General features: G+C 38.4%; 1 protein-coding gene across 2 annotated transcripts in view; it reads right to left on the bottom strand.

The window, feature by feature from the left end:
- The window catches only part of CTNNA2 (catenin alpha 2), a 520003-nt gene that overhangs the window by 441583 nt on the left and 60744 nt on the right, over positions 1-17676 (bottom strand). For both annotated transcript variants that reach the window (XM_054064692.1, XM_054064693.1), the window contains exon 2: positions 15804-15910. In XM_054064692.1, the coding sequence (XP_053920667.1) occupies positions 15804-15905 (102 nt within the window). In that variant the 5' untranslated portion in view covers positions 15906-15910. The remainder of the gene's footprint in view (positions 1-15803; positions 15911-17676) is intronic.

Below are 17676 nucleotides of genomic sequence, written 5' to 3'. Positions count from 1 at the left end.
CTATCTCATCTCCACGAGAGATGTAAACTAAACGATCTATAGATGTTTAATGCCCTTGCTGGTTCATCCAGCCTCAAGGGATATTACTTGGTTTAAAAACAAACCAAAACAAAAACAAAAAAAAAATAAACCAAACCAAACAAAAACAAAAACCCAAACAAACAAACAAACAAAAAAAACCCAATAAAAACAAAAGCCACAACTAGAAAAGGCTAAATCCCTCAGGTTAATTGAGGATACTCTAAAGAGAAATCTGCAGGGCCAGTCACTTGAAAAGAGAACAAAATTGTGTAACTTGATTATACTAATTTTACTCTTGAACATTTTTAGTTCAATGAAAAAGGCTGAGAGGTGTGAAGAACATATGCACTCCTAAGCTGTCATTAAAGATGCATAAAAATATTATGCTGTGACCACTACACTGAGCTCAAAATTTCAGTCTTCAGTTTCAACGTCCTCAGTAATTCTCATTCAGTAAAATTTAAACACACACAAAAGCTCTAGGATGATGACTGTGATATTAATTTCCACTCTTGCAGTTCATCTACTGCCAGGAGTATATCATTTTTTATAGACTAAAGATCCTAAAGACCAGTAAAAGCACTGCATTTTTTTTTCAGTGGTACAAAGTATCCTCTCCACCTTTTGCTTTTACAAAAATCTCTCAAGACTTTCTACGTATTATTCAAAACAAACTAAAAAAGTATTTAAAAGAAGCACTCAAAATATGTCCTTCAAGAGAGAAAAAGAAATAGCTTTGAGCTGCATCAGGCCATTCTGTATTTTGTGCTACTATTATGTATCTATCAACAAAGTCGACAGGTGCTAATGGGAATATGTACAACTTCAATCTTTCTGCCAAAAGAATTTCTTATGTTTGTGTAAAAGAGTATATTAATCAAAAAAATATGTGGCCCGCAATGTCAGCTGGTAAGCATACTTCAAAAACCAGCATTTTCAGTTTCAAGCAATGGTCCAAACTAACAGTGATTGGGGAATGATGATAAAGTACATTTTGATAAAGTGCTAAAGCTCCTAAATTTTACCTTGACTGAGAAGAGATCAACTTTTCACTCTCCACAATACAACACTACAGCTTTCTACTGTTGGAACGAGTCCAGAGGAGGCTACAAGGATGATCAGAGGGCTGGAGCACCTCCCATACGAGGACAGGCTGAGAGAGCTGGGGTTGTTCAGCCTGGAGAACAGAAGGCTACATGGAGACCTTATGGTGACCTTCCAGCATATGAAAGGGCCTACAAGAAACCTGGGGAGAGACTGTTCACAAAGGATCGTAGTGATAAGACGAGGGGCAATGGGTATAAACTGGAGAGGGACAGATTTAGACTAGATATAAGGAGGAATTCCGTCACTGTGAGGATGGTGAAGCCCTGGCCCAGGTTGCCCAGAGAAGCTGTGGCTGCCCCATCCCTGGAGGTGTTCAAGGCCAGGTTGGATGGGACTTTGGGCAGCCTGATCCAGTGGGAGGTGTCCCTGCACACAGCAGGGGAGTTGGAACTGAATGATCTTAAAGGCTTCTTCCAACTCAAACTATTCTATGATTCTCCTTAGCTGCACTGCAGGTGATGAACCCAAGAAAACCTGACACACATAACCAACCCAGGAACACAGGATGGTCTCTAACAAAGAAATCAAAAGCCTCTAGCAACAAGATACGGACCAACATATGAAAACAGGAAATAATGCTCCTGAATTCTTCTTACTTGTCCAAGCAAGCTAGCAAGGAAGTAGAAACTTCTGTATCTGGACACGTCAGACACAGGAGAACAGAAAGCTCTTGCTCGTAGGCTGGACTTTTATATTCTGTGTCCAAACACAAGCATAAAATTAAATTATCTTTCTCAATGCTTGATATTTGGAATAATGAAATTAAAAATATGCTCTGGATGAGAAGGCATGTCTGTAAAATGCCACTTATTTCTGGTTGGAAATAAATAATGTAACCTAGATACATCTTGAACAAACAAGCTGGAACACTATTGAATTCAGAATCTCCCAAATACGGATATTTATTTGACAGTGAATTTATTCTTCACAGAAATGCCTCACAAAGAAAAGCTTATGTTGCAGGGCATGGACCACATTATAAAATGAACTAACCAATCATAATCAGTACTACACCAAGTAGGCACCTACATGTTTTCAGTTACTCTAACAAGTACTTCAGTTATGTCAAACAAGAACTTCTCAAATAAAGCCCATTTCCCTTCCTATAAAGGAGAAAACCACTGCCACAATTTTTTTATGCATTACATTAAGATAGTCAACAATGTCACATTTCATGTATGTGAAATCACTGCGTCCCTCAGTTTAAAAAGAAATTAAAAACTCAAGTATTACAGATCCACGGAAGCATTCAAAGATATTTCATGTGGTGGAACATATGAAGGAAGCAGATTAAAAGTATATGGATTGAGTAGAAGACAGAGGTAAAGAACACCATGGGGTAATGGGTATAAATTGGAGAGGGGCAGATTTAGACTAGACATAAGGAAGAATTTCTTTACCATGAGGGTGGTGAGGCCCTGGCCCAGGTTGCCCAGAGCAGTGGTGGCTGCCTCATCCCTGGAGGTGTTCAAGGCCAAGTTGGATGGAGCCTTGGGCAGCCTGATCCAGTGGGAGGTGTCCCTGCCCATGGCAGGGGCTTGGAACTGGATAATCTCTAAGGTCCCTTCCAACCCAAACTATTCTATGATAAATAAATTTTATATATCTTTATATACACACATATATATAGTGCCTGACACATTCATTTTCCACAATTTTTTTGAGCCAACTGCTTATTCAGAAAAGTGAAAAACTACCTGGCAATTAAAGTATTTCAAGCAGAGTAGTAAAAGCTTAATTATTTCATGCTATAGAGGGCAGATTCCCAGTGTAATTCGCTGGGGAAAAAACTGAATAGGTTAATATGTAACCACTGGAAACAACTCAATATTCAGTGGCCATTCAGTACAGTGAATTCATTATGCTTCTATATGAATGTCTTTTATTAGAAGAACTTACTATTAGCATAAGAACATACATTTTCATTACTATATAGCAAAATGAAATGAATCAGGTAAATTAATTCCTGTTGCAAATCTCATTTCTCCAAAATCCTTCCCTAAAAACAATTACAGTTTAACCGTTTGTACAAGCAGATAAGGTTTTAGAATTAAAAAAGTGCATGGCTAACAATAATGATGCTTACAAGCACAGCCCTAGTGTGTGATTCCACACTTTGAAAGGTCAGTATGTTGTTGTATATCCTAAGGATCACAATCGAACTTTGAAGAGCAGACTGACTCCCCATCTGATCATTGCTTAGAGGAGGGACTTGATGCCACAAGTGCTCCCTAGTAAATTAGAGAAAGTACATGACCAATGCGTCAGGAAGACAGAGTCAAGGATTCACATGTTCCCCACCCCGTCCATCCCAAATGCATGCTGACAGGCAAGATAAAGTTTGGAGAGAAAAAGCAAACAAATAGAAAGACAGAACACAGAGGGAATATGCCATACGTTGTCAAGAGTTTTCGTGGTGAGGCAAAAGGTGGAAAAACCTTCAAATGTTGGATTATACAATACAAGACGAGAGAAGTGGCCAAAGGAGTCATAGAATCATACAGTCATAGGATAGTTTGGGTTGGAAGGAGCCTTTAAAATCATTCAGTTCCAACCCCCCTGCTATGGGCAGGGACACCTCCCACTGGATCAGGCTGCCCAAGGCCAACCTGGTCTTGAACACCTCCAGGGATGGGGCAGCCACAGCTTCCCTGGGCAACCTGGGCCAGGGCCTCATCACTCTCACAGTGAAGAAATTCCTCCTTACGCCTAGTCTAAATCTGCCCCTCTCCAGTTTACACCCATTGCCCATCGTCCTATCACGACAATCCTTTGCAAACAGTCCCTCCGCAGCTTTCTTGTAGCCCCTTCAGGTACTGGAAGGTCACTATAAGGTCTCCTCTGAGTCTTCTCTTCTCCAGGCTGAACAACCCCAACTCTCTCAGCCTGTTCTCGTATGGGAGTTGCTCAGCCCTCGCATCATCTTTGTAGGTTCAGTAGTTGTACTTTGTAGTGAGGGTAGGTTTGAGTAGTTGTAGCTTTGAGTCAGGTTATATGAAAACTGTGCAAGATCCCAGGTCAGTCACCAAGTGCTGGCTTTATGCCAGAGCCAGGGGCTACACGAGGCCGCCTCTAAGCAATGGGCAAGTAAAGGCACCAAACCAGCTTGGGTTCACCACAGAGCTTTGTCACAACTCCTCTGCTCCAGGAACCACGATGCGAGGCATGGCCCAGAGCAAGGGACAGGGCACAGGATGCTGCTGGGATACCCACACCAAATATCAGTGTGGCAGTAGGTGAATTGGGAAAGGCAAGCAGATGGAGGAATATCTGAAGAGCCTTGTCTGCCGCAACTTTTAGCAGGTGAGGAATTATTTTTGGCTTATCCTCTTCCACACTAGCAGTTTCTTAATTTAAAATTAAGCCATATTTCTTCTTTTTTTTAATGGTATGTATATTCTATTCCATTTATTTCAATCCTGAAAACTAATTTCTAAAGAAAAACACTCACACAAATAAGGTGTCAGGGCTACTTTGTTACAATTATGGGGTTTTTTGCTAAACATCCTTTTATTTATGAGCTAGCTATCGGAGAAGAGTGAAAAATTGAGTAACTAGTCCTTTGCTCCACACTGATCTTACAAACTAAATGAGAATGAAAATTCTATTACTGATTTCATTTAGGATTAAAATAGAAGACTTATTCTCAAGAACATATATCCACACAAAGGAAAATTTCTACTCAGCCAGGCAACATTGGTTTTGTACTCTTCAAAGATCATCCGCACAATATTGAACACAGCCATGCTGAATACACCAAGCACGAGTTACAAATGCTTAATAACTTCATTAATCAGCAGTAAAAGGATTGAGAAGTCTCATCAATTAGTACTGAATGACTGTAGTAGTACACAGAAATATACTCAATAAGAGACAAACTTCAGCACATGAAGGGGGAAATATTAAACATTTCATTGAAAGAAGAGGATATTTCTTAGCAATCTGAGCATTTGCTGCTTAGACACATAATATTCAAGAACACCAACCACTTATAAAGTTGTGGGAAGACATACTAAAAATTAATTTACCAAAGAGGAAACTAACTATGGTAATTTAGAGTATGTGCTCAAGGCAAAAATGTAATACGCTTCTAAATTTCTTTGGCTGAAAATCAATCTCTTGTTTGAAATACACCAAAAGCTCAGATCTCACTAGTTACATACCACTGCATTTTATAAACCACACAAAACGTATTTGGCTTCATTAAAAAGTGGAATCAATATTCTAAAGGAATTAACATAGGAAAGAAACCAAAGAAGATCCATGTATCCACACCCTGAACTCTTTGAACTGCAAATAAATCAGTCAGTCTTCAGAAACACGTAATGAAGAGAAATGGAACAAAAATTGCCATTGCTTGGTTCTACTATTATTAGATTAATTAACATCTCAAAGCAAAATCTTGCAATTCATGTATTCTTTTTGTAAACAGGTTTATTTTGTAGCCTTTCTAACATTTGCGGATTCGTGGCAGGCAGCAAATTAAGTTAATGAAAATAAGAAAGTGAATAAGATTTTTACATCACTCTCAAGAATGGAGTTAATACAGATCACAAACTTCAATATCCAAATTGCTTCCAAAGTCATGAGAACCACACATATTTAATCACATAAGTGTCATATCTGTTTTCTCCATTTCCTGTCAAATCTGATCTATGACAGAAAACAAGCAAACTTGCTCCTGCTTCCAAACTGATTCATAAAGTGAGAAAGCCCATTATTGCACAGGGTTTTGTTCTTCCAGTAATTCTTTTCCCAGCTTTATAACACCTGGTAGACTTAAAGCATATCGTTAGAAAATATAGCCAGTTTTTAATCAAGGATTCTGGTAGCACCCATCATTCTAGAACTATTCCAGTGGAGATGTTATTTACAGTTTATATTTATTTGTAGTTTGAGTTTCCAGTTAGAGGATTTTCCAGATAAGAAAAAAAAACAAAAACTTCTCTGCAATAAAACTTTTTCTTCATACAGAAACTTAATTTAAGAGATCTTAATATCTTTTACCTTGCTACAGCCTACCCTGTAAGTACTTTACAATTCCTACTGAATTTCATTTTTAATGATGGGATGGTTTAGTTTCAGGGTGTGAATCTCATATTTGAATGTAGTTGAAATTAATTCTAGAATATTATTTACACTGTAAGTGGTACCAGAAATAGTCTTAAAATCTATACTGGCAGTTAATTTAAGACTTTTGTTGTTGTTGTTGTTATCGATAAGCCTACATATAAATGAAATACATCCAATGTCTTTAGTCTGCCACTAGAAGTCCAAGCTTTTATCATTCACATGACTCATATGATTGCCTTCCAATTTGTCAACATCTTTTTTGCGAATAGGGAACCTTTCCAATAATAACCTCATTAACGCTATGTTATAACAATAGTACTGCCACACTAAATTTCCTTTATATCCACCAGCTGATCCATCTTATCTTTTGCTACTAAAAGCTCATATTCAGCTGGATATTTGAAGAGCTATTTTGAAGCTGCTGCTTAACAAAACATACCAAGTCCCTGTTCATACAGTATGTGACTTATATTATTTCTTTTAATACATTTGATTCACATTTGGTGATAGTAAAAACAACTTTTTTCAAGTTAAGCCCCTGTTAAAGCACACAGTTACATTATTAGTGTCCTAGATTTAGTACTAATATATATATTATTATAATAATTCTGGAGGCTTGTAGTGTTAGGACTAGGGGCAACAGCTATAAACTGGAGAGGGACAGATTTAGACTAGACATAAGGAAGAATTTCTTCATCATGAGAGTGGTGAGACACTGGCACAGGTTGCCCAGAGAAGCTGTAGATGCCCCATCTCTGGAGGTGTTCAAGGCCAGGTTGGATGGGGCCTTGGGCAACCTGATCCAGTGGGAAGGGTCCCTGCCCATGGCAGGAGGGTTGGAATTAGCTGATCTTTAAGGTCCCTTCCAACCCAAACTATTCTACGATTCTATGGTTTATAAGCACTAGAAAAACAAATACTTTTAGTAAGTATAAGTTTATGATACCAATAAGAATTTATCAGCCAAAATGAAAACCATGTTGAGACATGACATGGTGATGTGGAAGCAAGTTTCTTTATTGAAGTTACATAGCTGGCCGGCGCACACTTGATCTTCACGTGCCTCTTATACCCTTTATTAACACACGCGTCTCCGCATGATTGGATTAACTTATATATAAACTTATATATATATTAACTTATATATATTAACTTACATATAATGTGAGTGGATGATACTACTTTCTCACGCGGTCCTGTATCGTTTGCCCACTTCCTGTCCCATGATCTCCCTCTGGGTTATGATCAGCAGGGGTCCTCAGCCCGCTGTGGACCCCTACACGTTACTTCTTTTCTAACAAGGCCACCATCTATTAATCATGCAATCATCTTTTAAAACATAAGCCGATACACCTATCCTGCTTCATTTTTGACAAAAAGATTGTAATTTGCTGATACATTTGTTGACTGTGCAAATTTTTTGAAATGACGAGTAGCTCACAAGATATTATTAAAAAAAAAATCCCCAAAACTTATAACTGCATTTCAAGCAAACTCAAAGGAATCAATTAAAAATGCAACCAAAGCCAACTCTTCCTTAAAATCTTTAGATGCTCATCTTCTACAGCAATAACCCCAATTAAATCAACAGATTTTTTAAGAACCTGCTGAGTTGTACATTTGAGGACAGAAAAAGGCTCAGCCCTGTTTCACGGCATCTTGCTACGCATTTTCAAGGCTATAAGTTGAAGAAAGATATTGCAATAATTATTTGTAGTAGCTTGATCTTCTTGCCTAGAGTATGAAAAACCCCGGCAAGAACTCCAGTTTCTGAAAACTCTTACATGCAATAGTTGCAGGAAAAGATTAAGTTTAGGAAAACCGACAAGTTTCAAAACTCAGGCTGTAGTATTTCAGTAGAGTAGAGTAGACTATGCTAGACTATTTCAGTAGGAAGGGAGCTACAACAATCATCTAGTCTGAGCAATTCAGGGCTGATACAAATTTAAAGCATGTTCTTAACAGCATTATTCAAGTCCCTCTTAAGCAGTGACAGGTATTTGACCACCCTTCTAAGTAAAAAAATGTTTCCTCATGTCCAGTCTAAACCTCTCCTGGCACAAATTTGCACCATTTCAACTCGCCCTGTCACTGGGCACTAAGAAATACTCAGGATGAAAACAGTATCAAGGAATTTCCAGGCTTCAGCTATCCAATTCCTTGCACTAATTTTCCCCTAATGGATGTCCTACAGGAAACATTCACCCAGCTTCCCCCTGCCCTGATCTGTCCACCGCAATCTTTTCATTCCTGCAACTGAGCTGCAAGTGGAAATAGCGGCAAAACTTCTCAATGTTTAGTCTAGCTTGCATTCAGCTACCTGCCTTTTCTTATTGCTTTTGTATTATATTTCACTCAAGACATAGCCCTATTATGATTATATTCTAATCAGCCATAATGAGGGAAACTTTACAGCAGTTCTCCTTCTCCTGAAGTTAAAACTGACAGTCTTTGCAAGGACAACTGGTATCCCTACTAGCCAAGCAATGAGATATGGAGTTGAGGGGTAATATTGATGTGCACACCATCTATATAAAGCTGTGTTTCTGTATGGGGTATGTCTTCTTAGACACATATTTATTCCCTGTGTCTCTTCTCTTGGTTTGGTTGTGATGAGAAGATGTCAGAAGCTAGGATCCAAAAAAAGACTCCACCTTCATGAATACAGAAACTCAAATTCTGAGAAGAGATCAGCTCTGAAGGTGGGAAAGTGCACCTATCTTCTGCTCATATAACAGTCCAGGCCATGTCACAACCTACACAATTGTATCAAGTCACATTGTTCAATTATTCAATGTATGTGCAAAGACATCCAGGAAACTCCTTCACAGAACTTACTCATTGCACTAGCACGTATTCATGGTGTGAATTTTGGTGCTGTCCTATGTAGGGATAGGAGTTGGACTCAATGATCCTTGTGGATCATTGAGTTCTTGTTGGATCCCTTCCAACTCAGGTCATTCTGTGATCCTGTGATCATCATAGAATCGTAGAATGGATTTGAGTTGGAAGGGACCTTCAAGATCATCCAGTTCCAATCCCTCTACACATGGGCAGGTACAGATATACACAGCATAACACTGGAGAAAGTCAGGAGGATTCTGTTTCTAGTAAACAAAATAACTTCATCATTCCTGTTAAAAGTTCAGCTTCAATTAAAGAATAAAAATTCGGAATTAGTTTTTCGATAGGTGTTGACATTGACTCCCTGACACAAACAGCCATCACCTAATTAGCCCATGTCAAAGAATAGTGTGCAGTCCAACTTCCTGCACTCCCAGAAATGCCACAGATCCGAGGGTGTTCTGAAACAGAGCTTAAACAGAAACTAACTTCACAATTGGGAAAACAGTCCTGTTCAAGGAAAACATAAAAGAGATTAACCTTTTCACAGAGATTCACAGCTGAATCGAGCTCAAATGATCAAACATAAGCCTTTATAACTTACTTGCCCCGAGATCCATCTGGAAGATAACTTCAGCTGAATCCAGAAAAATTGCACACAAAAATCGCACAATTACTAACCCAGGTGGAAAGTGTGTATCAGGCAAACAGTGCCGCCCTATTACCAGATAGTGTTTTTCTCAAAACTCTTCGAAGCATGCTTACACATGCACAAATCCTCCAAAAGTATACTCGTGTGTCTACATGTGTAGGTGTGGTTCAGATACAGCTCCATGACAACAATAACCAATGCTCAGGTGGTCGAGGAGGCCAACGTCATTCTGGCATGTATCAAAATTTGTGTGGTCAGCAGGACAAGGGAAGTCACTCCCCTGTACTCGACACTGGTGAGGCTGCAATACAAATCCTGTGTTAAGTTTGGGCATCTCACTACAAGAAGAACATCATGTTGCTGGAGCATGTCTAGAGAAGGGCAATGAAGCTGTAGAAGGGTCTGGACAACAAGTCTTATGGAGAGCGATTGAGGGAAGTGAGATTGTTTAGCCTAGAAAAGAGGAGGCTGAGGAGAGAGCTCATCGCTCTCTACAATTCCCAGAAAGGAGATTGTAGGGAAGTGGAAGGTGGTCTCTTCTCCCAAGTAACAAGTGATAGGATGAGAGGAAATGGCCTCAAATTGTGCCAGGTGAGGTTTAGATTGGATATCAGACAAGATTTCTTTACTGAAAGAGTGGTGAAGCATTGGAAGAGCCTGCCCACGGAAGTGGTGGAGTCACCATCCCTGGAAGTGTTCAAAAAATGTGCAGGTACGGCACTTTGGGACATGGTTTAGTGGGCACGATGGTGTTGGGCTGATGGTTGGACTTGATTATCTTATAAGTCTTTTCCAAACTTAGTGATTCTATGATCAATAATATATTTAGCATTTAGCAGATTTAGCATTCAAATGCAATAAAAGCAAGGTTCTCCAAATGTAAATAATATCTGACTAACAGAAATGGTTGGGAGTATATTTAAATCTCTCACAGCAAAACAGAAACCAGTCCATTGTCAAAATACACTGCATCAGGGATTAGATTAGACAAAAGTTATTTGAGAAGAAGTCATAAAGTATACCATCAGCCATAATTATTATGATTTTTCTAAATAAACTGCACTAATTAAAACTATTTGAAATTTTATCTAATTACTTGTTGATTTTATAGATACACAAATACAAAAAAACCCCAAATGATTAATCTCTGATTTTTTTCTGCCTTACAACATCCCGTTGTTTCATTATACGCTACGGGCAACTTAAATTTATGGGGAAAAAAAAAACGAAACACACACTGCAATTCAGAATTGTTTCTTCACAGCAACTCCAGAAGGACAAAAATGTGTCATACGGAAGCAAAACACAATCAGCCATGAAAAACTCTGCAACACAAACACTCGCCATTATTTGTGTTATTGTTACAGTTCTGAAATAATTCATAATAGTCCAAAAACTTAAAAGATTCTAAAAGGCACAACTGCTGCATGGCTCTGGTAATAAAGTACATTTGTAAAACATCCACACTGCTACTTAAAATACCTACCAAAAGCTACCCAAAAGAACCAAAGGTTGACACTAGAAAATTGAAATCTCATCAAAACAGCAAATAATATTTGCAAAAATTATGTGCAACTCCTTCATCTTTTCATCCATGTGTTCACATACGAGTATTCTCTATGTTTTAAAAAATATATATTAATGTTGCTCATTTATGGTTGGTTACTTTAGGGTTTTTTTTTTTCCTCTCCTTAACATCTATTACTTGTATTCATATTTGTATTAATTATTACACTAAACCACCAGAAACCAAAAAAGCGTCTCCTGAGTCCTTATGGGCAACCACTGCAATCACTATTTTCCAGCTACACATGAAACATCAATCAACAGCATTTAAGCCTTTCCCACAAATGTTTTTTTCTTACAAAAATTATCCACAGTCTGACAAACATAACTGCAACTTATTTTGGTTACTATGCATGAAGGTGAGAATGAGAGGCAGGATTCCTTCGGGATATATTTTAGTTTTACAGTTCCTTATAAAAAATCATAAAATTAAAAATTGTAAGCTTTCTAGTAAAAAGGTTAACTGCTACAAACTCTCAGAAAACAAAACTAGCAATAAATACAATTGCTTTATACTTTTAGATGATCGTGACATTGAAGCCAGAGAAAAGAAGCATATTAGGAGGAAGTTTTTCAAAATGAGGGCAGTGAGGCACTGCTACAGGTTGCCCAGGGAAGTCGTGGCTGCCCCATCCCTGGAAGTGTTCAAGGCCAGGCTGGATGAGGCTTTGAGCAGCCTGATCCAGCGGAAGATGTCCCTACCCATGGATTGGAATTGGATGAGTTTTAAGGACCCTCCCAACCCAGAGCAGTCTACGATTCTATTATTTCAATTATTAAATTCAATATTGTTGAGAAAAGATATTGTAATACATTTTTACTACACTACACTTGATCTTGGCCAAAAGACTGAGAAAGTTGGGGTTGTTCAGCCTGGAGAAGAGAAGGCTCCGAGGAGACCTTATAGCGACCTTCCAGTACCTGAAGGGGCTACAAGAAAGCTGGGGAGGGACTGTTCACAAAGGCTTGTGAGGACAGGACGAGCGGTAATGGGCATAATCTGGAGAGGGGAAGATTTAGACTAGACATAAGGAGGAATTTCTTCACATGAAGGTGGTGAGACTTTGGCCCAGGTTGCCCAGGGAAGCTGTGGCTGCCCGATCCCTGGAGGCAGGTTTGATGGGACCTTGGGCAGCCTGATCTAGTGGGACGTATCCCTGCCCACGGCAGGGGTGTTGGAACTGGATGATCTTAAAAGGTCCCTTCCAACGATTCTATGATTTTTCAGTCACACATTTCTTACCAAATCTCAACAACAATAATGCGATAAAAGATATGTGGCAGTGCTTATCTGTTACTCTTCAAATATGACAAGCACTGGGAAAACGGGTACTCGAGCAATACTCTTACATCTCTGACAACAGTGAAAGTTTTAATTAGTTTGCTAGTTCAAGGCTTCCTAGAATAAATGCAATTCTGTCATTTCTAATGTGTTCTCATGATCAGTTAATGGAATTTTTTTTTGCCTCCAGCTCAGACAACCTTCCCGTCCGACAATTTCTTCCAAATCAATTCATAGGTTATCTGTATTTTCTCATCTGGAACACTAATGAGCTTGTCTAAAATTCAATTTTAATACACCATTCTCGTGGTTTACTGAGGTGTTCTTTCTCAAATCCCCATCGCATTTCTGTACTATGCCCTGAAATTTCAGTGGAAACCAGTGGATGCACCACCATTTGAACATTTATCACTCATGCTAATATATACACTGAGTTCAGAGCCTAAATCCCCCACACACAGATACACAGACAGAAAAGGCTTTATTAGCAATTTTGGAGCCCAAAGACGTGTACAACCACTTCTGCTTTTTCAAGCATTCTCCAAAATTATACACAGCTTGGATAGGAAGAGAATATTCTTAATATCCAAGTGTGAATGCAAAATAAAACATTGGTTTGTCTTGGCCGTCCTAGAAACCACAGAATGAGAAAATTTTGGCTTCACAGGAGCTCAGGATGTCATCTACTCCAAACTCCTGGCCAAAGTACAGCTGCCTTTAAAGTTGGATGAGGTTGCTCAGGGAACTGTGTAGCACAGTTCTGTTGCATTTTGTAGCCCTTAAATCTCTCTCTTCTTACAAGTAACCTATTTTTTTATTGACTTATGGAAGAACTTCACATCTCTAATTTCCATGTTAAGAAGGATTTCTGAATCTACAGCAGCCTCCAGAGTAAAAATCGAACATGGATTAAATATTTATGTATTTATTTATTTGCCAAAATAAACTTTCAAATTTGATGTTCTCTTTAGGAAGGAAAATGTTTTGAAATTTTTTAAGGAGATCAAAATCTTTACATGTGGAATGTGCACATGGTGTCTTGTGGAAGTTGTCACTGCACAGGCAGATTGCAATCTAAGCCCAAACAGAAGTAAACGAGATACTATTCCTGACTTGACCAGACTGCATATGCAATTTAAGCAGGAAAAAATAGGAAAGCCTTTAAACTGGGATGATCGTTAACTTATCTGAGAAAAACAGAAAGAGCAGTTGAATTACTTAGCTAAAAATGCAACAGATAAACACAATCTGAAGGTAGCACATTTCTCATCACTTGAAGCTTTCGTGATTACATTGTGCAGCTCACGAAAACATGCTTTAGTCGAACATACTTTACTGGAATCAAAGTGGCACAAAAGAATTAAAAGTGCTTACTTCTCTAATACGATAAATCAAATTACATGTTCAAAAGTTTTTCCTATGTGTACATACTGTCTAGGAACCTATGGAATTAAGAAATCAGAATGGTTATATCTGTAAATGTTGAATGAAACACAACAGCCCAACATTTCTGTACCTCCTCCAGACTGCACTTTGTTTTCTCAAGTTCTGACATACTGCTAAAATAGTAATACATTGTTCATAATCAAAACACAAAAGTAAGGATCTTGGGCACCAAAGCTTCCACTCCTGAAGAAATCCATGCCCACTAGTTCAACCTGTAATTTCTTGATGGTTGGATTTGATGACCCAGTGAGTCCCTTCCAACCTAGTCATTCTATGATTCTATGATTCTCTATTTATATTTGTTGAGGCATGCTACAAAACATAAAACTATTTAAACCAAAGGATAACTAAAGTAACTTGAGTGCAACCAAAGTGCAATGCTGTTTTCACTTCTTGGCTGATGGATTCTCCTTTCCGGGCAAGGTAATTTGCTCTTTTCACAACAGATCGTGGTTCACAGTAGCTTCACTTTCCATGCCAAAACCAAGATCAGAATAACAGAAAGCTTGTGACCTAATTTTCAGTTGGTATCAAAATTAATTCAAGATTTTTGTCTGTCTTCCATATCAACAACCAAATTATCAAGGTTTATAATAAAAGTTCATTACAATGGTATCAACAGCTACATGAAATGAAACATTAACATCACTCAGCTTTTTGAGTCTGTAAAGTTGAGTGCATTGTTAGAGACTTTCACGTCCAGAATAACAGAAGGATAATGTTATATTTTTCAAAAACAAAGGAAGAAGAATAGGTATAATTTCTTTATAAAGTGACTCTCTGCCAGGAGCATAGAAACCATAGAGATATCATTTTGGGGGAGGAATTAAAGAAGTAGTAACTTATATTTTCTCTCTGTTTTATTCTGCAAATGAAAACATAAGTCTGGTCCCACACTGAAAAGAAGGCCTGTGTTTCTATCCAGCAGATCAATCTCAAGATCCACAGAGTGTCTATGAGAAAATCATTAAGAACAGGTGGATGGACAGATGGGGTTAGCTGGCATTCATTTTTAATATAATGAGCATTCCTAGAAGAAAAATTACTTGTGTATTTTAAATAATGGAGCTACACATCTTGTAGCTTACTGGGATAATATTATGCAACCATCTTCCCATTATTAATGGCAATTCCGGACAAGAAACACACCAGGTCACAGACTCAGCAAATCACACTGATGGTGACAGAAGTTTGATGTCTGCTGCCGTATTTCTCTGGACCACACAGCTCCTTCTCCTCTGCTTAGCACAGCTGATGTCAATTTGTACGGACATAGGAAATGTGACTTGCATAGATATACAAAAATAAAAAAAGAAACTGGTCTGCTCGGTTAAAAGCCAAATAAACCAATATATAGCAAATTTTACTCAGTTGAAAGATAACAGGTTGAGTATACACTCCTAATTGATCACAGCATGAAATGAAACAGGTTTTAACAGTTTCTTTAATTTAGTTGGTTGGGTTTGTCTCTTTTTAATGCGAACCTGTCTTCTGTGGTAATACAAGAATAAATCAAGAGTAGGTATTCAGTCAGACCCATGTCTTAAATGGTCCATTTCACAGATTTCTGAACTGCTTTTAAAAGATAAACATAAGTAAATAGCTGTTGCTACTGTATTCCCACTCATACTTGGAGTCTGTAAATTATTTAGAACAAGAACTTCTAAACATGTTTGAACAGAGCTTTCCACTAGAGATCACGAACAAAAACTGTTCAAGCTTTTATTATCAAAGGTTATTACGACAATTATTTCAAATGAGTAAACACAGCATCAGGGTAAAGGAAGAAGCAAACAAACCGAAGATACTTGCCTGGGTAACAAGTGGCTCCAGTAGCCTCTCCACTGTGAGAGTCCTGATTTCCAAACTTTTGGGGTCCCATTTCAAAATGATAGGTGATGTTGCAGAAGTCATACTCCCTATAACAGAAAAAATCACAAAATATCAATGTTCTCTGCTCTGTAATATCTGTGTTCCTCTGCTCCCCAGAACTCCCAGGTGCACTGCTAAAACATCCACAGAGTGCTTCAACATTTAGATTCAGAACTTTTTTTTCTTTCCTATACCCGTTACCCTATCACACTGTAAATCCCAAGGCCAGAGAAGGAGAAGCGAGGAGGTGCTCCAGGTGCCGGATCACAGATTCCCATGCAGCCCATAATGAAGATCACGGTATTTCCCTTCAGCCCATAGAGGACCACATCGGGGGCAGATATTACTGCAGGCCATGAAGGACCCAGCACTGCAGCAGATGGGTATGTCCTGAAGGAACTGCATCCCGTGGACAGCACATGCAGTAGGATGTGTATCCTGAAGGACTGTAGCCCATGGAGAGAACACACACTGGAGAAGAAGCCTTATGAACTGACTGCATCCCTCATTCCTCATCCCCTGCACTACTCAGATAGGAAAGGCAAGGAAGTAGAAGAGCTAGGAGATAAAAAAAAAAAAGGGAAAAAGTCAAGGAATAGTGTTCTAGATGTTATCTTTCTTTTTTTTTCACCTCACTATTTTATTAGAAATAAATTAAATTAATTTTCTCCAAGTCAAGTCTGTTTTGCCTCTAACAGTAAGGGCTCATCCTGCCTTTATCTCACCTACAAGGTTTTAACCCTATTTTCTCCTATTGTCCTGTTGAGGAGGTGGAGCGAGGGAGCAGCTTGGTGGGCATCTGGCAGCCAGCCAAGGTCAACCCACCAATACATGGAATACAACAAATTCAACAATCTTGTTCAGCTCTTTAGTAAAACTTTCCCAAAGTATGTAGGATTTCTTCATTTTGCACCAAAAATGGCAGTACACGTTGAAAAACAAAAAGGATTTATACTAGACATGAGGAATTTCTTCACGATGAGGGTGGTGAGGTTCTGGAACAGGCTGCCCCGAGAAGTTGTGGCTGCCCCATTCCTGGAGGTGTCCAAGGCCAGGTTCGACACGGCTTTGAGCAGCCTGATCCAGTGGGAGGTGTCCCTGCCCATGGCAGGGGGGTTGGAACTGGATGATTTTTAAGGTCCTTTCCAACTCAAACTATTCTATGATACTATGATTCTATGATTTTCAGATAATCGTAGCCTTAAAAGCTTAAACAAGATCTAAGACAAGGACAAAGTAAGTTGATGTAATTTTATTTCCCATTTCAGGCTTTCATGAAATTTTTCAAGAGAGTCTTTTTCAAGAGAATTTTCATTTTTGAAATTTCAAATACCGAAAAAACCAACTGTCAGATTGTAAGAAATATATATTGCACCTCATGGAGCTGGAAAGTGATATAAGTAGTTGATGACAAGCAATGCCACTGTAAACTAGCTTGTCCGTAAAAAAAGGGAAAGAAAAAAATAATGAAAAAAATGTTCATTTTAAATAATTCCAGTTTAAATAGTTCCCTTTATTTTAAATTTGGAAAAAAATAATTAGACGTTCCATAAACCTAGAACACCATGAGAGCTCTGGCGAGGAGAGACACATCAGTAATATCACATTGTATACTGCATAAGTGAGATCCAGGTCAAGCCCTCTGTACGTAATAACCCAAATGTTTAAAATTGTTTTTTCTAGAAAGCTATATTTATATGACAAGTTAATTCCAGTAACATAAAAAACTCAAACAATTCAGAGAACAAAATCAAAATAAATTCAGCCCACAGTCTCCTCTCATTTGCAAAGATTTATTGGCAGAATTATCTGA

This window comes from Cuculus canorus, chromosome 4, assembly GCF_017976375.1.
Source record: "Cuculus canorus isolate bCucCan1 chromosome 4, bCucCan1.pri, whole genome shotgun sequence".
Lineage (NCBI taxonomy): Eukaryota > Metazoa > Chordata > Aves > Cuculiformes > Cuculidae > Cuculus > Cuculus canorus.
The sequence above is the reverse complement of the archived record's forward strand: the minus strand, read 5'-3'. Positions and strand labels throughout refer to the sequence as shown.